General features: G+C 36.7%; 4 protein-coding genes across 5 annotated transcripts; 3 read left to right on the top strand and 1 right to left on the bottom strand.

The window, feature by feature from the left end:
* The first annotated feature begins 994 nt into the window (after window positions 1-994).
* On the top strand, window positions 995-6,228 carry LOC116107490 (heat shock protein 83). Of its 2 annotated transcripts, XM_031393754.1 has the most exons (5): window positions 1,000-1,295; window positions 1,411-1,552; window positions 1,667-1,803; window positions 4,163-4,306; window positions 4,639-6,228. In XM_031393754.1, the coding sequence occupies exons 1-5, from the start codon at window positions 1,158-1,160 to the stop codon at window positions 6,181-6,183; spliced, it is 2,106 nt and encodes a 701-aa protein (XP_031249614.1). In that variant the 5' UTR covers window positions 1,000-1,157; the 3' UTR covers window positions 6,184-6,228. The 2 variants fall into 2 exon arrangements, with proteins under 2 accessions (XP_031249613.1, XP_031249614.1); XM_031393753.1 differs by lacking the exons at window positions 4,163-4,306; window positions 4,639-6,228 and adding an exon at window positions 2,281-3,872 and having other exon boundaries at window positions 995-1,295; window positions 1,667-1,947.
* Window positions 6,229-6,671: 443 nt separating this feature from the next.
* Window positions 6,672-9,246, top strand: LOC116107489 (pentatricopeptide repeat-containing protein At3g53360, mitochondrial-like). The gene has a single exon (XM_031393752.1). The coding sequence runs from the start codon at window positions 6,723-6,725 to the stop codon at window positions 8,856-8,858; it is 2,136 nt and encodes a 711-aa protein (XP_031249612.1). The 5' UTR covers window positions 6,672-6,722; the 3' UTR covers window positions 8,859-9,246.
* Window positions 9,247-10,961: 1,715 nt separating this feature from the next.
* LOC116107520 (thioredoxin domain-containing protein PLP3B-like) lies at window positions 10,962-13,576 on the top strand. Its single transcript, XM_031393792.1, has 8 exons — window positions 10,962-11,055; window positions 11,798-11,872; window positions 11,958-12,005; window positions 12,109-12,251; window positions 12,371-12,443; window positions 12,609-12,670; window positions 13,018-13,115; window positions 13,186-13,576. The coding sequence occupies exons 1-8, from the start codon at window positions 10,972-10,974 to the stop codon at window positions 13,290-13,292; spliced, it is 690 nt and encodes a 229-aa protein (XP_031249652.1). The 5' UTR covers window positions 10,962-10,971; the 3' UTR covers window positions 13,293-13,576.
* Window positions 13,577-14,273: 697 nt separating this feature from the next.
* On the bottom strand, window positions 14,274-22,028 carry LOC116107447 (transcription factor MYB26-like). Its single transcript, XM_031393721.1, is given in 7 exon segments — window positions 14,274-14,531; window positions 15,192-15,321; window positions 15,678-15,957; window positions 16,065-16,113; window positions 20,415-21,069; window positions 21,580-21,709; window positions 21,787-22,028. Coding segments are annotated over 7 exon segments (1,455 nt in total). The 5' UTR covers window positions 21,920-22,028; the 3' UTR covers window positions 14,274-14,453.
* Window positions 22,029-23,304: the final 1,276 nt, after the last annotated feature.

The raw sequence follows: 23,304 nt of genomic DNA, 5'->3' as shown, positions 1-23,304 counted from the left end.
GGGAATTTCATTTTGCTAAACCTTGGGTGGGCAATTGTTACTCTCCCTTTATTTGGTAGACTATATAAAAAATAATCAGTATTGCCCATTGAAAATGTTTCCTCTTTCCGAAAATTATTATTCATTTTTAACCGTTTGGGTCTTGAATTAAACCACCTATTGTTACAGCATGGAACAGAATGTTTAATTTATTAGACACACGATTATACTGGTCGATTTGTGTCCCTTGTCTTTTAATGAATGTTATTTCTGCTGTAGAAACAACATTCATGGAACTCACCTAATACTACACAGTTTCACGTACTCGGTTACATACTAACTGGCCTGAATATTATGTCATTTGTTTTCATGTTAAATCTGAACTGATTCTAGTTCTCAATTTTTTTTTTTTTTTTAAATTACATGTACATTAATTTTTATTATTAATACTGTTATTTATTTTAATAATTTTAAAAATTAAAACAGAAGTGATAAAATTTTAATAAATGTGTTAATGTCAAATTCTCATATTAGTTAGGAGACGAAGGTCTTATAGAACGTAAAGACACTTTTATCACTTAGAAGTATTTTTTCAAAACAAAACCGTACAAACTTCAGAGCTCAAAGTAGATAATACCTATCGGAAGCCACCAGAATTCATCTACCATGTGTTTGTCTGAAATCTAGGAGCCCATCTATCCTGTGTCTAGATTGGATACTTTCTCATCCAATCGATGCCAATGTAGTTAAAAAAAAAAAAAATTTAATAAGACAAATACAAAAAATTAAGTCTTTAAAAGAAAAAACCATAACAAAAACTAAATATGTTTTATCCCACAACTTGGTGGGTTAGAATGGAGTATAAACGACACCGTTGAAGGAAGACTCTAGAATCTAAACCGATTTAAAAATATTTTGAAATATCCAAACGGAAGAGTCTAGATCCCGCGAAAAAGCCGATTCCAAAACATTCCATTCACTCGTTGGCAAAAGAAGGTACCAGAACTTCTCCCACTATAAAATCACAACCCCCCTTGTCCTCTCTCACAATCAATCGAAATTCGCGTCGATCAAACTTCGAACACAAAATATTTCAACTTTCGCTTCTCTGTCGCTAGATCTTCTGCAACCGTTAATTGCTTGCTCACTTTCTTGTTCTGTTTTTAATTTGATCGTCAATGGCTGAGGTGCACATGGGAGACGCTGAAACCTTTGCTTTTCAAGCTGAGATTAATCAGCTCTTGAGCTTGATCATCAATACTTTCTATAGCAACAAAGAGATCTTCCTTCGTGAGCTGATAAGTAACGCCTCTGATGTAAGTGCTCGCTTCTCAACTATGCTTAACGTTTCTTGTTCAATTTGAATTAATTGTTTAATTTTTATTTTCTTACATTTCTTTTATTGAATGTACCGTGTTTTAATCCATGTAGGCGTTGGATAAAATCCGATTCGAAAGCTTAACTGACAAGAGCAAGCTAGATGCTCAACCAGAGCTTTTTATCAGGCTTGTTCCTGATAAAGTCAACAAAACGCTCTCAATTATTGATAGTGGCATCGGCATGACTAAAGCTGGTATGCTATTACATGATCAAATTGTTCATCCAATTATTGAACAGCGATTTTTCAGTTTATAGAAGATTAAATGATGATGATAATAATGACGATCTTTATTGTTGGTTATTCTAGATTTGGTGAACAATCTGGGAACAATTGCGAGGTCCGGGACCAAGGAGTTTATGGAGGCGTTACAGGCGGGTGCTGATGTGAGCATGATTGGGCAGTTTGGTGTTGGTTTCTACTCAGCATATTTAGTGGCTGAGAAGGTTATTGTGACAACAAAACATAATGACGATGAACAGTATGTTTGGGAGTCTCAGGCTGGAGGGTCTTTCACTGTTACTAGGGATGTTAACGGTGAACCACTGGGCAGAGGAACAAAGATCACGCTCTTTCTCAAGGAGGATCAGGTAAGAATTTCAATGGCAAATGCTGAACTATTCGTATGATACCTTTTTAATTATCTTTCTAGAATTTACAGATGTGTTACTTCTTAACACAAAATCTAAATGTGTATATTCATGATGCAACGACAAACTACGTATTTCACCTTGATGTAAATTAGTTGATTAAGAGATATTGTGTTTTGTTAAACAGATTTTGCTAGACCTATAATTTGAGCATGATGTTGTTCTGGTGTTTTCCCCTGTTAAATACAATGCATTTTTTCTGCACTATGCTCTTAAAGTGTAGTTGATGAGTTGGTACTGATAAAACTTGTTTTTTTTCTTTAAATACTGTAGTTGGAGTACTTGGAGGAGAGGAGATTGAAGGACCTCGTGAAGAAGCATTCCGAGTTTATTAGCTACCCCATCTATCTCTGGACTGAAAAGACTACTGAGAAAGAGGTTAGTGACGATGAAGATGAGGAAACCAAAAAGGAAGAGGAAGGGGATGTGGAGGAAGTTGATGAGGAGAAAGAGAAGAAGGGTAAGAAGAAGGTTAAGGAAGTGACCCATGAGTGGCAATTAATCAACAAACAGAAACCAATTTGGCTGCGAAAACCTGAGGAGATTACCAAGGAAGAGTATGCTGCCTTCTACAAGAGCCTCACTAATGATTGGGAAGATCACCTTGCTGTGAAACACTTCTCTGTGGAAGGGCAGCTTGAGTTTAAGGCCATTCTTTTTGTTCCTAGGAGAGCCCCATTTGATCTCTTTGACACAAGGAAGAAGATGAACAACATCAAGCTTTATGTGAGGAGGGTGTTCATCATGGACAACTGTGAAGAGCTTATTCCAGAGTATCTCAGTTTTGTAAAGGGTGTTGTCGATTCAGATGATCTGCCACTTAACATTTCTCGTGAAACGTTGCAACAAAACAAGATCCTCAAGGTGATCAGGAAGAACTTAGTGAAAAAGTGCATTGAGATGTTCAACGAGATAGCGGAGAACAAAGAAGATTACAACAAATTTTATGACGCCTTCTCAAAGAATCTGAAATTGGGTATTCATGAAGACAGTCAGAACAGGGCAAAACTTGCTGACTTGCTCAGATTCTACTCGACCAAGAGTGGTGACGAGATGACCAGCCTGAAAGACTATGTTACAAGGATGAAGGAGGGCCAAAAGGATATCTACTACATCAGTGGTGAGAGTAAGAAAGCTGTTGAGAACTCGCCCTTTCTGGAGAAGCTCAAGAAGAAGGGATATGAAGTGCTGTACATGGTGGATGCCATCGATGAGTATGCCGTTGGTCAATTGAAGGAGTATGACGGTAAGAAGCTGGTCTCGGCCACCAAAGAAGGGCTAAAACTCGATGAAGATGAGGAAGAGAAGAAGAAAAAGGAGGAAAAGAAGAAGTCCTTCGAGAACCTGTGCAAGACAATCAAGGAAATTCTGGGAGACAGAGTAGAGAAGGTTGTGGTGTCTGATAGGATTGTTGACTCTCCATGTTGCTTGGTCACTGGCGAATATGGTTGGACAGCTAACATGGAGAGGATTATGAAAGCTCAGGCTTTGAGGGATAACAGCATGAGTGGCTACATGTCAAGCAAAAAGACTATGGAGATTAATCCTGATAATGGTATAATGGAGGAGCTTAGGAAGAGGGCTGAGGTTGATAAGAACGACAAGTCAGTGAAGGATCTCGTACTGCTGCTCTATGAGACTGCCCTCTTGACCTCCGGTTTCAGTCTGGATGATCCCAACACTTTCGCAGCAAGGATTCACAGGATGCTTAAATTGGGTCTCAGCATAGATGAGGATGAGACTGCTGGTGATGATACAGAGATGCCACCATTGGAAGAGGAAGGAAATGAGGAGAGCAAGATGGAGGAAGTGGACTAAGAAGGATAAGACAAACAGGACTACAGTGAACATAACATCAAATACAGAGTAGAGTCAGTTTCGTTTGTCTGTCATACATGGATTGTAAATCTCTCGTTTGTGTTTAGTTTTCGGTTTCGTTAGGGCTGTATGGTCTCTGTCTTCTTTAATTTTGAAGTCATGGCTAGTGGTTGTTGCTGTCCGTAATCCATGTTACCCTGTGTGTTGTAATAATTAAATATTAAACTATATCGCACCGAATTTGTATCCTCTCGTTTTTACTCTCCATTAATCCTTGTCTAGTATTTTGACTGTGCTAAATGCTGTAGACCTCAAAAATACGCANGTGGCTGAGAAGGTTATTGTGACAACAAAACATAATGACGATGAACAGTATGTTTGGGAGTCTCAGGCTGGAGGGTCTTTCACTGTTACTAGGGATGTTAACGGTGAACCACTGGGCAGAGGAACAAAGATCACGCTCTTTCTCAAGGAGGATCAGGTAAGAATTTCAATGGCAAATGCTGAACTATTCGTATGATACCTTTTTAATTATCTTTCTAGAATTTACAAACGTGTTACTTTTTAACACAAATCTAAATGTATATATTCATGATGCAACGACAAACTACGTATTTCACCTTGATGTAAATTAGTTGATTAAGAGATATTGTGTTTTGTTAAACAGATTTTGCTAGACCTAAAATTTGAGCTTAATGTTGTTCTGGTGTTTTCCCCAGTTAAATAGAATGCATTTTTTCTGCACTATGCTCTTGAAATGTAGTTGATGAGTTGGTACTGATAAAACGTGTTTTTTTTCTTTAAATACTGTAGTTGGAGTACTTGGAGGAGAGGAGATTGAAGGACCTCGTGAAGAAGCATTCCGAGTTTATTAGCTACCCCATCTATCTCTGGACTGAAAAGACTACTGAGAAAGAGGTTAGTGACGATGAAGATGAGGAAACCAAAAAGGAAGAGGAAGGGGATGTGGAGGAAGTTGATGAGGAGAAAGAGAAGAAGGGTAAGAAGAAGGTTAAGGAAGTGACACATGAGTGGCAATTAATCAACAAACAGAAACCAATTTGGCTGCGAAAACCTGAGGAGATTACCAAGGAAGAGTATGCAGCCTTCTACAAGAGCCTCACTAATGATTGGGAAGATCACCTTGCTGTGAAACACTTCTCTGTGGAAGGGCAGCTTGAGTTTAAGGCCATTCTTTTTGTTCCTAGGAGAGCCCCATTTGATCTCTTTGACACAAGGAAGAAGATGAACAACATCAAGCTTTATGTGAGGAGGGTGTTCATCATGGACAACTGTGAAGAGCTAATTCCAGAGTATCTCAGTTTTGTAAAGGGTGTTGTCGATTCAGATGATCTGCCACTTAACATTTCTCGTGAAACGTTGCAACAAAACAAGATCCTCAAGGTGATCAGGAAGAACTTAGTGAAAAAGTGCATTGAGATGTTCAACGAGATAGCGGAGAACAAAGAAGATTACAACAAATTTTATGACGCCTTCTCAAAGAATCTGAAATTGGGTATTCATGAAGACAGTCAGAACAGGGCAAAACTTGCTGACTTGCTCAGATTCTACTCGACCAAGAGTGGTGACGAGATGACCAGCCTGAAAGACTATGTTACAAGGATGAAGGAGGGCCAAAAGGATATCTACTACATCAGTGGTGAGAGTAAGAAAGCTGTTGAGAACTCGCCCTTTCTGGAGAAGCTCAAGAAGAAGGGATATGAAGTGCTGTACATGGTGGATGCCATCGATGAGTATGCCGTTGGTCAATTGAAGGAGTATGACGGTAAGAAGCTGGTCTCGGCCACCAAAGAAGGGCTAAAACTCGATGAAGATGAGGAAGAGAAGAAGAAAAAGGAGGAAAAGAAGAAGTCCTTCGAGAACCTGTGCAAGACAATCAAGGAAATTCTGGGAGACAGAGTAGAGAAGGTTGTGGTGTCTGATAGGATTGTTGACTCTCCATGTTGCTTGGTCACTGGCGAATATGGTTGGACAGCTAACATGGAGAGGATTATGAAAGCTCAGGCTTTGAGGGATAACAGCATGAGTGGCTACATGTCAAGCAAAAAGACCATGGAGATTAATCCTGATAATGGTATAATGGAGGAGCTCAGGAAGAGGGCTGAGGTTGATAAGAACGACAAGTCAGTGAAGGATCTCGTACTGCTGCTCTATGAGACTGCCCTCTTGACCTCCGGTTTCAGTCTGGATGATCCCAACACTTTCGCAGCAAGGATTCACAGGATGCTTAAATTGGGTCTCAGCATAGATGAGGATGAGACTGCTGGTGATGATACAGAGATGCCACCATTGGAAGAGGAAGGAAATGAGGAGAGCAAGATGGAGGAAGTGGACTAAGAAGGATAAGACAAACAGGACTACAGTGAACATAACATCAAATACAGAGTAGAGTCAGTTTCGTTTGTCTGTCATACATGGATTGTAAATCTCTCGTTTGTGTTTAGTTTTCGGTTTCGTTAGGGCTGTATGGTCTCTCGTCTTTTTTTATGTTGATTGTTGCTGTCCGCAATCCATGTTACCCTGTGTGTTGTAATAATTAAATATTAAACTATATCGCACCGAATTTGTATCCTCTCGTTTTTACTCTCCATTAATCCTTGTCTAGTATTTTGACTGTGCTAAATGCTGTAGACCTCAAAAATACAGATTTTGGAATAGGTAGCCTAACGAAGAGTCTATTAAATCAGGACCATAATATGCACTGCCTAGAGAAGTAATTGCAACTAATCTAGTCCTATAAACACCTGGCCGCGTTATGCAGTTCGCCTCTAGCATCTAAATTTCAAGCCATTTTCTTGTAATTTCAAAATTCAAACGATTAAGTAGAATTGACCTCTGCGATTCTTTGTAAGATTTTCTTATCGCCAGTAACGCTGATGCTCACTTCCCAGATTTCCTCTTCCATATCGTCACATTTTTGTGGTCTCCAAGTTAATCCTCAAACACAACGGTCAAAAGAGCCCCGAAAATGCACTTCCCGGGTTCAGACTGTTGCTCTACGTGAGAACGTAAACCATGATTCAACAGCCGTTGATTCGGTATCTGCTGTCGATGCGTTGACTTCATGCACATCATCAAGAAACATAGAACTCGGGTTTTGCCTTCATGCTTTAGTTCTAAAATCCGGGCTCAACGAAAATGTGTTTGTCAACAACTCCCTACTGAATATGTACACAAAATGCAAGAATATCGAAGACGCTGCCAGGTTGTTCGATCATATGCCTGAAAGAACTATAGTGTCCTGGACATCGATGATATCAGGTTATTGCCAGAATGGAGCAGCTGATAAAGCAATAACTCTTTTCTGTGAGATGCTTAAACATGTGTATCCCAATGAGTTCACTCTAGCCGCGCTTCTACAAGCTTGTGCAAAGAAAGATGATTCCGTATTGGTCCGGTGTATTCATTGTATTATGGTGAAAATGGGGCTTGTGTCCGATAATTTCTTAAGGAATTCTTTAATAGATGCGTATGCAAAATCTGGGTTGATGTTATGTGCAGAGAAGCTTCTGGAGAGATTTAGCTGTCAAGATGTGGTATCTTGGACTTCAGTTATATCAGGTTATGTATTTAATGGAATGATGGATGAAGCACTGGTCATTTTTATAAGGATGCAGGGTGCGGGGACACTACCGAATGAGGTAACAGTTCTGAGCATTTTACATGCTTGTTCATTGATTAACCAATGGTGGAAAATACAGTGGGTTCATGGCTTAGTCATAAAATTGGGGATGAGTAGCAATGACCTTAGTGTAAATTCTCTAGTTGAAATGTACGTGCTTAATGAGTATTTAAAGGAAGGAATGCAAATATTTTGTAGATTTTCTTTTATGGGTGAAGGTTGTTATCTTAGTCCAGAGACCATGGCTAGCCTTCTGGAACAATGTGGTATGAAGTTGGGGAAAGAGATTCATGGGTACCTGATTAAACATGATTTTTTTCCTTGTATTGTCATTGAAAACTCTTTAATTGACATGTACGCTGAAATTGGAGAAAGTGAATCTGCCTACCAGCTCTTTGCGAGGATGAACAACAGAGATATGGTTTCTTGGAATACCATGATGACATGCCTTGTGAAGAATGGTGAATCTTATCAGGCCCTAATGCTGCTTGAAGGCATCCACAGCAGAAAGGAAAATGGTTCAGTGTCTCCTGATTTCATTACTATGTTAGCGTCAATCCAAGCCTGTTCAAACTTAGCATCATTGCAGCTAGGCCAGGTTATTCATGGATACATAACTAGAGCAGGTTTAATTTGTGATATTTTTATTCAGAATGCTCTTATTGATATGTATGGAAGATCAGGCAAGCTGGACTTGGCGGAGAAAATTTTCAAAGAAATGCTTGTCAAAGATCTTGGTTCATGGAATTCTCTAATCACAGCTTATGGAGTCAATGGAGATGCAACTTCCGCTCTCCAGGTTTTCACGGAACTGAAGAAATCAGGCACACACAAACCAAATGCAGTTACATATGTCAATATTCTTTCTGCATGTGCTCACTCAGGAATGATCAAAGAAGGTTTTGAAATTTTTAGATTCATGCATAGAGATGGAGTTGAGCCGAGTATGGAACATTTTGTCTGCATGGTGGATCTCTTGGGCAGGTCAGGGAGGCTTGAAGAAGCAGAAGCTTTTATAGAAAAGATGCCGGTCAAGCCTGGCCCAGCAGTATGGGGTGCTCTGTTGGGTGCTTGCGGGTTCTTTGGCGATGTCGTCGTGGCTGAAAGAGCAGCGAAACAGCTCTCAACTTTGGAACCAGAGAGCAGGATTTGGAGAGTTGCATTATGTAACGTTTATGCTAGTGTTGGTAATTGGGAGAGTGCAGCCAAGGTGAGAGCAGAAATGAGAGGATTAAAAGGGATGGGAAAGGAGGGAGGCTGGAGTAGCGTCGAGGTAGGAGGAAATAGGTTCAAGTTTATGGTAAATGATACAAGACATCCAGACGGTAAAACGATCTATCAAGTTTTGAGTAGAATGACGGAACATATCAAGGATGAGATTTGGGCATGACAATTATGGTAGATGTATACAGGAAACGATCTTTCAAGTGTTAGTTTGGCAGCAAACATGTTTCAGCAGATACATCATCAATCATCCAAAGTATTCCTCTTGGAATTTATTCAAAATGCACTTCATTATTAAATATCAGTTGGGGTCAATCGTCGAAGCAGAGGTCTTCAGGGGTTTTTGTAAAACCTGTTGTAAAGCACTTGTGTCATTTGAATGGAAAAGAAAACCATCTACTCCAACTTAGGGAGTTTCAGATGGATGGTGTTACTTTCTGAACTAGTAATTTTTCCAATATCCATGAACAAATTTCACCTTCTATAGTATAATGTCAATATGCCAAGAATAACTTGACGCAGATCCCAGAAAATGGCTACAAGAAAATGGTGTATTTCCTTTCTAATGGTGGACTAGCGCTATTTACTATAGGCATGGCAATGGGGCGGGGCAGGGCGGGGATCTCATTCACCATACCCATCCCCACCCTCAAAATCATTCCCCACCCCCGCCCCATCCCCTTTACGGGGATGACAGGAATTCTCCTTTCCCGTCCCAAAGGGGAATGTTAGAGGCCCGTTTCTGCCCCGTTAATTTTATATAAACATAAATTAATTTGAGCATTACCAAACACAATAATTAATTCTTGTCCACATGACAAACACTTAAATTAATCGTTTAAACATAATTAATTATATATAAATATGGGTCAGGGTTTGTTCTTGTTCAATTGATTAGGATGAGTGAAATTAGGAAAATATGGGTTTATATAAGTAGGATAATTGTGTAATTAGGTGAAATATAAGGATATTAGTAAAAACTAAATATATATATACATTTTTTTAATTTTATGTATTATATACGAAGCGGGCAAGGGGACATGCATCACCCACCCTCGCCCCATTCCCATGGACGGAGATTAAAACACCCTCCACCCCTGCCCCTATCCCGGAAAAAACTGGGGCTTCCCCTTCCCATATGAGGCAGGGTGGGATGGGTCCCCCAAATCTCGGGAACATTGCCATGCCTAATTTACTATTTAGTTGTGAACCCTTAGCGCCAATTATTTGGTAGTGATCCGAGGAGACGCAGGACAAAGGGTTTTGTTTGTACTTAGTAGTTACTAGTTAGTAGGGTTAGTTCTGTCCTTCCACTCTGCAGATCAAGGGCTAAAAGGTATATTTACACAGTAGTTTATTGTAATTACACCAATTTACAACCTACGACACAGTTTAAAAAAACATAAAACCCAAATTTCCTAATACGCAGAAGAACGCAGCTTTACTTCCCACCAGACTAACATATAGCCGTTTCTTTCACTAATCCGGTCACCGTCTGTCGCTGCCACCAGCAGAGTCTCCTACTTGAAGCTGCTGTCGACCTACAAGTTTCTAACCAGGTAAAATTCTGCATTTTTTTCTCTTTATTTTTCATTTCTTTAATATTTTTTCGCTTTTAATTTCATTCATTCAATAATCATCTAGCTACATTTCTTGTCAGGATCTGTCACCGACTACCACCAGTAGCCACCACCAAGCCGAGCTCCAACTAATAAGTAAGAAATCTCTTTTTGGGTCTTATGTTCTAGCTGCCATTTATTGTATTTGTTTTATCTTTTGAAATCGCGGTTTGGTGATTTACATGGATTTTTTTATCAGCTTGAGTATATTTATTGACATCAGTTTTCAGATGTGTGTTGTCTTATTGTAAAGAAGAGGAGTCTGTACCGAATTTGAGACTGTAACATTTGTGGCTTCACATATTCTTTCTGTTCAAATAAATCCTAACTTGAATACCAAATCCAGGAATCTAAACCCAGATCTAAAATCAAATTGCATCACTTTTCTAAACACAAATTATGAATATCCAACTTTAGGAGCTGCTGTCCTGCTTACGATCTCATATTTCTCTATTCTTGTCCACCTACTGTTTCTCTGTTCTTAGGATCTCAAAAAATTGTTTTTATTACTCTATTGAAAGTTGAAGCTCACATTTCTCTGTTCTTTTCCACTTTACTGTTTTTGAGAAGGTCAAGTTCTGTTCTAGAATTATCCACCTTGCCAACAAATTTACCTACTATTAATACAAAATTTGATTCTTCAGGAAGCTAAAGAGAGATATGGATCCTGATTCAGTGAAATCGACTCTGTCTAACTTAGCATTTGGGAATGTTATAGCGGCGGCTGCTCGTGACTACCAGAAGGTATTTGTTTTCTTTGTATTATAACATTTTTTATAATGTCACACACATCATCACTTGGTATCCCAATCAAATGGGAAAATTTGATGATACTTCCGGTTATGATTGAGAAAAGAATTGATCCTGCTACATTCATGTAAACTCTTGGCATCCCGTGTAACAAAACAATTTTTTTACTTTTTAATGTATAATTGAATGCCACTAACCTCTAGAGTACTCTTGATAGATGTGTATGAGTATTCATGAGGATTGTTTTGCTAGCACACCTTACTGGATATGGAAAAATGGAATTTAGACGTTCAGAGTATAATTATGTAGAGTATCAAAAACACAAAAGTATAAATACAAAGAGGAGGGTGTAACAGAGTAGAAGATGATGAGAATGAGACTTTTTTCCACTTTCTATATGCTTGTAGTTGTTTTTGGTGGTAAATAATGCTAGCAATATTGTGAAATTACTTAATAGGAAATGAAATTCTCTTACAGTTATATAGTTGTTTAGGAGTCTAGCTTTTCTTTTGTTCATTATTTTTTTACGGTCTTAAGATTTATATTAACTGCGAATGGAGTTAAGGAGTAGTTAAGATATAGGTAAATTATGAGTTTGCTGGTTTCCATGCACTTTTTGATCTAGATTGCACTTAAAGATTGATACGAAAACATAACATTAAATTGCTGAAGCTAGTAATATAATGCTTATGATCAATTTTATGGTGTTTAATGAGTACATATACTGGACTTACAGGAAATTCTTGCTCAAGAGAAGGCACAGGCATCAGCTTCTGCCAATGAGGAGGTTGATCTTGATGAGCTGATGGATGTAAGTTACTATGCACATATGTATTGGATCCTGCATTTTTGTCCAATGTGTTTCTCATTCATATAGGAGTGCCATGGCTATGCAGGATCCTGAGCTTGAAAAATTGCACGCAGACAGGATTGCTGCTCTCAAGGTCTGAAATTAATATTTTTTGTTTAGAACTGAAATGCAATTTGGTTTTAGAATAGGGTTTAGATTTATAAATATGGTTTTCACGTTTGAATTTATTTGAATAGAAAGAAGCTGAGAAACGACAAGTGTTACAAATGAAAGGACATGGAGAATACAGAGAGATAGGTGAAGGGGATTTCTTGGGTGAAGTCACTGGAAGTGAGAAAGTGATTTGTCACTTCTATCATAAAGAGTTCTACCGCTGCAAGTAAACTTTCTGCCTATATCTCTCTGTCTTTCTCCCTCTCTCACACACACAGCTGCATGGTGCTCATGCATTAGAACATATTACCAGATTTATGTGGTCATGTCAATTGATTCTTTTAGGATAATGGATAAGCATTTGAAGGCTCTTGCACCAAAGCATATTGATACAAAGTTTATCAAGCTGGATGCAGAGGTTAGTATTCACAAGCAGTTCTGTTCTTGCAATGGAACTGAGATTTTTCAAGGACTCAGCTTGAGGCTATTGATTGCAAACTGAGATATTGTTTTATTTTGTTGCAAATATAAAATTTGAATTGCTGTGGCTAATAAGAAGCCTGTCATTGTTAATGAATTGCAGAATGCACCCTTCTTTGTTACTAAACTTGGAGTAAAAACATTGCCTTGTGTGGTATTATTCAGGTTGGTCTCTATATAGTCTTTAATTGTTCTTTTTTTAAGCCCATCTTGTTCAATCTTTTAAATATTTACTAGTATTGTTCTGTTGGATTTCTGAAAATTGGAATAGACAAAAGATTATTATCTTCATAACCGAATCAATAATAATGAGCACACTGCCTCAAAGTGAACCATTTACTTAACCAGACAAAATACTGAAAAGAATGTGCACTTGATACACAGGACTATTGGCCCGAGGGGATACTTGTTTAATGAACTATAGAAATAGTTTAGTATCATATCTTTGAATTTGATAAGCTATAATGGCTTTATTTTTTTATTTTTTTTGACAATATTTATCTTTATATCAGAAAAGGTATTGCAGTAGATAGGCTGGTTGGGTTTCAAGATTTAGGAGGAAAAGATGATTTCACCATAAAGACACTTGAGGCTATTCTGACAAATAAAGGTAGAGTTTTTGTCCTGATTGTAGTACAATTTTAAGCCCAAAGCAGAGTCTTAAACCTATTGTTTTATAGGTATAATCAGTGAGAAGAAAGACGAAGACAATGAAGAGGATGGTTATGAGGAAAATCAGCGGAGGACAGTGAGATCCTCTGTAGATCCGGACTCTGATTCTGACTGAAGTGAAAACACAAAATGAAAATGTGGTTTCCTACCTAGAATGCAATTACTAATAGATGGGAGCTTGTGTAACTGTTTTAAAATTGAACTTTTGCCAATTATATCAAGAATGTCATTTATTCTTCCAACTTGGAAAAATAGCCACGACTGTTCTTAAGTATTGATAATGGACTGCAAGTGCTTGTAGAAAAATGTGGCTTTGATTTTTTTTTTTTTTTTTGTTGGTTGTATCTGGGGTGTTCAAGGTAACTTATGTGCATTTTAACTAGTCTTTCAAGGTCTTGAAGTTAATGGTCAAGTAAACTTCCAGTGGTTATCCTTTATTAGTAGTCGTGGGGATTCAAATTCAAGACCTCTTTAGTAATATATTCAAGAGTCTCAAACGAACTTACAAACTAGAGAGAGAGAGAGAGAGAGAGAGAGAGAGCTGAATTTTCACTTGACAAAAGAATTTGTGATTCTAATCTATAGTATTTAGCTACCCATTCCAACCTTAATTATCAACAACAACTTAAAACCGTGCTTGGATGCTGATTAATTCTGTTAATTAATAATAGATTGAAGCTCGTTCACATGGTAGTGATTTCAGTCCACTTTTAGGGCTCCCATCTTTTTCATAGAAAGTGGTTCTTTACTGCATTTAAATATGGGTGTTCAAAGACGAAGTAACAGGCTGAATCTCAGAATTGATATGGGGAAGGGATTGGTACATCTTTAATTGTTGGTTCGAGGCATTGCACCTGGTTTCAGAATGGGGTTACTTTATCTTCCAGTGAGTAGAGTTTAAGATATTTCTTAGTTAATTATGAGAAGGATACCACCTGATAATCTGAAACACTTTTGAATCCATTAGGACCATTAGTATTTAAGTCAGTATCACCAGTTTCAAATCATTTTGTAAAAACAATAATAAGTTAATAACATTTGAAATCCTACATCTTATGTATACAAGTATTGCATGAAAATCATATAAGATTTTGGATTGAGGAAAGAAAACTGATTGATCTGAGCCAACAAAATTCAATATTTAACAAAATTCCCACACAGTAACAGTCTCAAACTAGCGCAGAGCAAATATTGCTATTAATGAAATAGAATAACCACATTTAATTAAGCTTGTAATAAAAAATGTTAAAAACTCTCGTGAGGCAGTAATCATCTCTCAAGGAAGATTTGAGCTTGTTGGCCCTGCACCAAAACCACCACCACCGCGACCAAAGCCAGGCCTTCCACCAGGACCCTGCAAGTTAAACCAGCATATGAATATGCTTTTACTCTAGCAATAGCCAACAAAATGTAAAAATACCAGTTTATAATGAATGTCACACAAATTAGAAACATACTACTTTGAAGTCTCTTTATCAAAATATATAGATCGCAAAATTAAGCTAATCCTGTTGACAAGTATCATTTCTTGCCTACTAGGTTGCTATTATATATTCAGCCACTTCTATTTTTTAAACACAAATTAGCAATGACATATTAAATGGGACGTGCCAAAATAGCCCACTTGAGTTGTCACTACAAAGCTTATTTGAGCTGTGTCAACATGAATACCATCTGGATCATGCTTTTGCACAAAACCATTTAGGTCATACCAAGCACGAAACTCAAATAGGCTGGTTCATGCTAGCACAACCCATTCATACTTGGTGTTGGCGTGACCAATGGTCCAAAATTTCAAGTCCAACCCAATCAAATCAAACCCTAGTGCTGTTTCAGTATTTGTAACGTGCAAACAATTTGATGTTGGGCTAACGTCAGACTATGCAAACAATATGTTACGTGTCTATGACTAAAATTGAACATATATGAAATGAAAAATACATATTAGCATACATGACCCATTCAAGAAAGAAAAAACGATAAGATGCTTCTTGAGTAAAAACAAGAAAATTACCCTGAAAGAAGGCTGGTAGTCAGCAGGAGCTCCACCCTTGTCACCAAAATCACCACCTGGTCCTCGGGGACCTCCACGGTAGCCATCCCTATCACCAAACCTCCGCTCTCCCTCAAAGCGAGGTGGACCACTATAATACAGTAAACAATAACCCAATTTACATTGCAACCAATGAAATGAACCTATAAGACAATATCAATGAAGCAGCATTTACTCCATAGCCGAATTAAGTGATACAATATTTGAAACTTGAAGAAACCAAAAAAAATTCAGTTAAAACTAGATTGAAATTACGATTCCAATCCGCTGAGAAAACTACAAATCTGCAAATCATCACACATGAACACATTTCCATTGCAAGCATAAAATCATCCACTTCCATATTCACAGTTAACCTCATCTAGGAGTACATATAAATCAAAACCAGTAACACTAAAAAGCCAAAACAACAAAGCAATAACAATTAATAAAAGGAAAAAAAAATACCGTGGACGATCGCCAGGGCCACCAAAGGGCCTACTACCAGCAGGCTTGGCCTGCTTCTTCAATGTGGCAGGGACAATTTCAGAGGGAAGATTGAGGTAAGCTCTGAGGAACTCGATGCCTTCATTAGTGAGGTACCAGTAGTAATGCATCCAAGCAAAGGTCTGTGCTTGTATGAGGAAACTGAACTTCGAGACGTAGTTGAATTAGACCTGTAGATTTGGAACATCGATATCCGGGTGCTTTGCCAAATTGTAGTCCTTCTTTGCATAGCACACACCCTCTAATAATGACATGAAAAGTAAAATGTTTATACACTATATTAAAAATGCAAACAGAATTTTATTTAAAAAAAAAAAAAAAAAAGACACAAAAGTCAATTGACGATACCTTGAAAGAGGTACTTGGAAATCTCACGACGGTTCTTCTCTGGAATGATCTGAATGCACAGAAGATTAAACAATTAGAGCAGCGGATTTTATATTTTATTTAATTTCCTGTTTGATTCGCACAGAAGAGAACATATTGGAAAAAAAAGAGAGAGAATTACCATGATTGCGAAGAGGAGGAGATTGCAGTGAAAGGACTAGGAGGCGGCAACAATGCGCTAATCTCACTCTGTTATCGCTCTCGCAGAAGATAAACCCTAGTTCTAGTTTCGTTTTTTTATAGATTCTCCCGGGATCTCATTCTGTGTTTTGGGCCAACCTAGGCCCATATTTTCGTAAGCGAACTAATATAATGAGGTGGATTTAGCAATTTTTGGGCTTAAAAAGAGCCTGTAAATTTTCGAATTTGGACTTTATTTACATGTTTCAACAATGGCTTCTCTGATAATGGGGTGGAAATGGACATAGCACTTTTTGGGCCCAAGCTAAAATGTCATATGAAGTTCTCTTGTTTTTGTCACTAATGGCTTCTGAACTGAACTTCGAAATTCACTGGTTTTTGTCAACCGTGTGGGCACATACCGTGGTTCCGTCATGAGAAGATGCCCTTTTTCTTTTTTAGTTTTACTGGGGACTTGAACTTAAAAGAATACACCTTTGAAGAGTTGCTCTACATTGATGTGTTTAGAAAGAGTTTAGATAGAAATGGTTAAAATAATTGATATATAAAATTGTTGGAGTTGTCGACCATTTCAGTATTATTGGGTTTGGGTTTAAAAATAGAAATTCTTGTGGGCTCCTTTGGTTCACTATTTTTATCTTATCTTATCCAATCCTATCTAAATACATATTTGTTTCAATATTCAAAATTCTCTTTAAAAGACACTATTATTCTATTCAACTTAAAATATTTAGATTATTCTTAACGCCCTAGGTTTATTAATTTAACTAAACAACTCTAATAATAAAAATTTATAAATTGACAAAAACATCACCACCCACCTATATTTGCGAGATTCTGGCCACCACAACTGGAAGGTGGTCGGAATCTACTGTAATGGTACACTATTGGCTGGATATAGTCGATATGGCTTTTTCCGACCAGATCTACGGCTGCCAGCTCTAGCCGTTGACGGCTAGATCTGTTTTTTTTATGACAACCAAGATATGGTTGTCAAAGATAGCCAAATCTGGTCTTTTCCGGCCAAATCGGCACACTACTGGCCATATCCAGCCGGTAGTGCGCCATTACGGCAGATTCCGACCACCTTTTAAGGGTGGTGGCTGAAATCTGGTAAGTATGGGTTGGTGGGGGTGTTTTTGTCAATTTATAAACTTTTTATTATTGGGGGTGTTTAGTTAAATTAAGAAACCTGTGGAGGTTAAAATAATCTAAATATTTTTAGAAAATACTATTAAAAAATATACAAAAAACTTCTAATACTACTCAACTCAATTTTTTCCAAAAGACTATTCTAAAACCTCTCAAAATATTGAACCAATTGGAGCCTGTAATATTAGGTTTTAGTCTTTTAAACCTAATATATAAACATATTTTTCTCTTATATGAGTGTGATAGCAAACAATAAGGTAAATTACATTCATTGTAAATAAGAAAGGTGAAACATTAATGCAATAATATTAACTCAGTTGGACATATCCTGTTAATCGAGTGAATAATGGCAAAATCACGTATATTTATTCTTTCTCTTTATTGTTTGTAGTTTGCTTGTTTAGTGTTAGTTTGATTTTCGTATCTCTCTATTCGTTCAAAAATTGGGGTTTAAAAAAAAAAAACAAAAAAAAAAAATTGATGAGCTGAAATGACAGTAGCCCATCAATTACATTTGCTGGATCAATTTCTTTCATGACATTCAGGTGTCCCGTATCTTCCTCATTAGTTCATCACAACATGGAGATCTAATTAAAGCATATAATTCCGGGAAATGCAGAAGGGCCGGGGACAGCGCTCTCCCCCACCTAAAGTGATGTTACTGATATGAGCAGATCGTGAGACAAGAATGAGATAAAGAGAAAAGAAAAATCTTTCTATAAATGTTCTAGCAATAATCTCTTCGGGAGTTCTCATGTTGGTGTCTGTAGGGACATCCTTTAAATCAAGTTGCCCTTAATAGATTACCAAACCAATTAATCATAGAACTGCAAAGTTGATATATGATCAGGAGAAAAAGACTGATGCGATCGTTCTAGAATAATATTAGTGAAGAGATTTCACATAACATAACATACATGTATTATATATAGTTCTTCAAGTTGCAGTGTTGCTTCAGAAAGAGGCAAAGGCGTCGGAGTAGAAATCACAGAGACGGGTTGACAAGATGATCGATGAGACAGTCTTTCCATTTCAATAAAGTTAGGCTGTTTGATTGGATCATTACAACCCCTTCTGATAATCAGGTAGAAAAGCAACTTTTGTCATTTCAGTTACCCCCCGTACAAAGTGATTATGGCTTTCTAGTTGGCGGATAATTATATGGTCCGTTATTGTTATCTGTAATAAGAAACAACTCTTTCCTTTTGCATTCACCTATTTTTTAAACGGCAGAGTTTTGTTTTTGTATCCATAATTGTTTCATTATGTCACATCCCAGAAGCAACCGCAGGGCGGCGGGAACATAAAAAATGATTTTTTTAATCCCTGTTAGGGTTCATGAATCTGGAAGAGGATGTCTTTAATTACCTTATTATGGAAGCATGTGTTTAACTCATACCTTAAAAGAAGATAATTAGTTATGTTACTGTATAGATAATAAAAATGCAAAAATCTAAAACAATATATAGTCAGATTTTTTTTTTTTTTTTTAACGGGGTGTTTGGATTAACTTATGTGCATCATAACTAATCCTCCGAAGTCTTGAAGGTAACAATTGGATAAATCTTCTAATGACCAGTGACCGCTCCTATTAGCAGTTGAGGAAAATCAAACTCAAAACCTCTTGAATAATACACCTAAGAGTTTTTATTGTCTATTCGGTTGCTAATTATAGATGGTAAAAACTATATAACTTAGTGTATTTATATGCATGATTAACGACAAACTAACCGTCCTAATTAATTTATATTATTGAATTGAAGGCATGAATTTCATTCTAATTTACAATTAAAAGGTGGCCTTTTGGAAATCAGTTAAGAGTTTGGAGGGAATTAAAAAAGCCTTCATTCGATGAGCTTATTAATTTAGCAACACAAAAATTAATGAATAGCTCGGACTAAAACAAAAAACAATAGGACGATGCATGTGCCTTTGTTAATCATTTATATTGTTTCATTTTTTACTTCAGTATAAAATCAACTAATTAGTTTTACTATTATGATAGTTGTACTATTATCAGATTACGATAGGATAAATTAGATAATTAAGAAATTAATTGATATACCAATTAGCAGCAATTGTACGTATGGGTATATATATATATATATATATATACACGACAATAGTATTTCTATATACAGTATAACTGAAATGAAATATATCAGCCATTGAAGGCGATACTTGATAGTTTTATAAGCCATGATTTGAAAATTTGACAAGCAAAACTTCATCATTAGCTTCATTTAAATTGAATATACACCAATATGACAAAGAACTTGCATGCATGTATACGCAAATCATATGTCAATTCCATATAATATTTAATTCTTTAACAAATAACGTATCACCATATGTTTGTTTCTGTCAAAAGATGTCCGTTCAATCAAACTAATAACTGAAATAGTCCATGAACTGCCATATATCGATCTATCCATGAATAAATTTTAATCACTCTTCAAGTATTATGAGGTGGTCATAACCAACGAAATTTTAATTTGTTCTATTGAGTTACCAAAATTATATAGAGGGTTGCGTAATTACCCATATACAACAACTGGTTATGACCACCTCATAGTACTCCATGATCTACACTCCGATAGCATACAATGTCAACACAGTTGATAATTTCCCGATTAGATAATTCAAAATCGTTGAAAAGTTAAAACAAATCCAGTACTATGATTGAACACAGTGGGGCAACTAAATGATTTCATCAGTATCAAACTTTGCTAGATTTTGCATCGCTTTTATTCGTTCCTCTTGTGTTTACAAACACCAATTAAGAAAACATTGCTTGCATACTTTATGTCATATTTCCTCACATTTCACAATCTCACCAATGAAAGTCAAAAAAGCAGAAAGGAAAGAAAAAGAAACAAACTCTTTTCAAAAGACTTGGAAGATTTTGAAAGCTCTCCCAACCCTGGAAATCAAAGTAAGGAAGGAATGAAGGAAAGAAGGAGAGGGGAGGGTCAGGGATAATATTTTACCGTCATTAATAATTTAAAGAGATCAAGGGAAAGAAGACAGTGTGGTTCCCGTATTTGAAGAAGCTGGTGCAATGTCTTCCCCACCGAGTGGTCCTTCCACATTATCCCAGAATAGAAAGTTCGAGTGCTGAGATTCAACCCATTCATTCAACTCTTGCCTCTGTAAGCAGTCAAGTGCTATCTCTCCTTCATCATCCATGCTACAAGATTGCACTTGATTATGATGATCAATGGGCACCATGTTTTCCATGTTCTCTATTAATGGCGGCAAATAATGAGCATCAATGCCAGTTGTGAAAGAAGTTGAAGGTGGAAGTGATTGAATTTGATGCTGGTTTGAATTCCATGTTTCGTTATTCAAGCTGGCTGGTTCATGAAACAGCTCCCCTCGTACATTATCAGTAATCCCATCCAGTGGAGTTGGGTCAAACATAAAAAAAGGGCACGAAGAAGAAAAAAGGGTTTCATGAACTGGTGGTCTTGTTGTTAATTCTTGATTCACTAACTCTAGTTGGTTTGAGGCATAAGTTATTTGGGAATGCTCAGTAGTAGTGGTGCTAGGTGTCGACATGGCCGTCTGAGGCGCCGAGGGTTTTCGTATCTTCTTTTTGATCCATGAATTCCAGTAGTTCTTTATCTCATTGTCTGTTCTTCCAGGCAAATGACTTGCTATATGAGCCCATCTACAATTCCCTCGTGCTCGTTAGAAATTAAACAATTTTAAGAAAATGCAAAGTTCTAAAATGAGTATTGAGTAGAATGTATACAACTTAATTACAAATAGATTGTTTTTCAAAGCAAAGTATTATATAGAAGGGATGAACATTTAACAATATTTAAATGATTGAGTATTAACTAAAAAAGAAGAAATATATAATATTATAATTTAGAATGTGAAAGATGTGAGTATTAATGTTAACAACCTCTGATAGCTGCTTCAGCAACTACTAAAACAGTGAGAGATTTCTGGCCATTTTCAAATTCAAAAACCTCGATAATTAATGTTGAGGCTTGTTTAAAATTTCTGAAATCGATTGCAAATCCGTCTAATTAATTTCCTGTTTATTTTTTCAAGTCTAAGAACCCTAATCATAACTCTTATAAATTCTAAGTTTATACTTAATTTAGTGTATAGTCTAACACAACTTCACACTGAAAAATGGAATGTATATAGAAGAGAGTTTGCTTAAAACCTGTTCCCTACAACACTATGAAGGCTAATAATCAACTTCTCCTCTTCAGGAGTAAACCTCCCTCTTCTGATATCGGGCCTCAAATAATTTATCCATCTTAAGCGACAACTCTTGCCACATCTTTGAAGACCTGGAAAAGTTTTCACAAAATTATATATAAATTTAATTAATTACACGCAGAGTGACTAAGAGAGAGAGCACACCGACCAGCTTTCTCAGGCACTTCACTCCAGCAGCCATAGCCATGAGTAGTGATGTATCTGATGAGCTTCTCATCTTCTTCAGGAGACCAAAGGCCTCTCTTGACCTTCTGTTGGTTGCAGCACGAGTGGTGACCCATGTTATCTTAACCTTAATTTCTCTTCTTTTCTTCTTCTTGTTCTTGTCCTCTGTATATTTCGGTTTTGTTTGTTTTGATTTTCCTGATATATGTACAGAGAATTAATTGAAACAGGACGCTTTGCAAGCAGTGAAGGTCTTTCTATCTCCATTTAAAAGTAACAGAAGTACAAATGGAGCCGACATTAAAACCGGATGGGTCCCCTTATGGACCCGGATTTTCATCTAACCCTAAAGTGACATTTCATCGGCTTTTTATTCTCCATATAGAAAGTTACTAGTTACTACATTCTCTACGTAGACTTTGTATTACGTAACCATTTTTCACGTACCCTAACCTTGCCGGTTGTTCCACACACCACTGTTAATATTCCTCTGCCTGATGTTTAAAACGTAACACGTCATCCACAGAAGTAACCGTACATTTTTTATTATTTTTTATTTGATTTTTGTACTGCTCATCAGTGAAACACGGGATCAATTGATTGCGTAGGAATGATTTTTATATGAAAAGGTCCTCTCCTTTTTATTTTATTTAATTAAATAAAAAAGAAAGGGTCTCAATCTAGATGTGTATGGAATGATCTGTGTGGCTATACAGATGAAGATCCTTGGGGCCGTTCTTGATCTTCTTCTTCTTCTCAAAGCTTTCACCATTATATATATCATCATATATGATGCAGCTTCTCTATTTTCCTCCAATCAAGTTATGGGCTGCGCCTTTATTGCTACCAATCATATAATTTAGTACTCATACGCCATTTACTATCGACGATGGCTACCATGGGAGGAATTTAAGTATAAAATTGGCAGGATTTATATATTTGTGTCGGTGAAGGTGAAGGTGTGTTAGCCGTGAGGGTTAAGGTTTAATTAGGGTTAATTAATTCATAATTAAAGGCCCAGTAACACCAAGTTTTTCATAGAAGCAATTAAATTAATGACTGTATCTGTAACTACAAAGTTCTTATTCAGTTAGTGGACATATGGAGACCTCGTGAAAATGAAATCACTTAATCTGGATTTTTCTTAATACTTACTTATAATAATATATTACTCATCAATCCAACTTTTTACTATTACAGACAAGACTTAATTTAAAAACCCTAAATTTTTATTTATTTTTGCTGATATTTGTGACGGTTGCATCACGTAACTAGTGAATATCATCAAATCATATTCAGATGAACAGTGAATTTAATTATAATAGATATCTCTCGAGAGTTTGAGAGAGAGAGAACAGAATCATTACACAGGGAGAGGGAAAAACGACAAGTAGTTTGTTGTTTATGATTTAATAGTAATACATTGAGTCTAATACTCTTTAATTAGTTTGACTGAAACTCTTGTCTTCGCTTAATTAACAAGAAATAATGTTATTTGTGT

The sequence above is a fragment of the Pistacia vera genome, unplaced genomic scaffold, assembly GCF_008641045.1.
Source record: "Pistacia vera cultivar Batoury unplaced genomic scaffold, PisVer_v2 Contig539, whole genome shotgun sequence".
NCBI classification, from domain to species: Eukaryota; Viridiplantae; Streptophyta; class Magnoliopsida; order Sapindales; family Anacardiaceae; genus Pistacia; species Pistacia vera.
Note: the sequence above shows the minus strand (reverse complement) of the source record. Positions and strands in the feature narration are given on the sequence as shown.

Bases quoted from the DNA above. Each gene is read 5' to 3' on its own strand.
- LOC116107490 (XM_031393754.1), top strand. From the start codon at position 1,158: ATGGCTGAGGTGCACATGGGAGACGCTGAAACCTTTGCTTTTCAAGCT. The intron at 1,296-1,410 runs GTAAGTGCTCGC...TAATCCATGTAG, and splicing joins TGATAAGTAACGCCTCTGAT to GCGTTGGATAAAATCCGATT. The intron at 1,553-1,666 runs GTATGCTATTAC...TGGTTATTCTAG, and splicing joins CATCGGCATGACTAAAGCTG to ATTTGGTGAACAATCTGGGA.
- LOC116107489 (XM_031393752.1), top strand. From the start codon at position 6,723: ATGCTCACTTCCCAGATTTCCTCTTCCATATCGTCACATTTTTGTGGT.
- LOC116107520 (XM_031393792.1), top strand. From the start codon at position 10,972: ATGGATCCTGATTCAGTGAAATCGACTCTGTCTAACTTAGCATTTGGG. The intron at 12,252-12,370 runs GTAAACTTTCTG...TGATTCTTTTAG, and splicing joins AAAGAGTTCTACCGCTGCAA to GATAATGGATAAGCATTTGA. The intron at 13,116-13,185 runs GTAGAGTTTTTG...ATTGTTTTATAG, and splicing joins GGCTATTCTGACAAATAAAG to GTATAATCAGTGAGAAGAAA.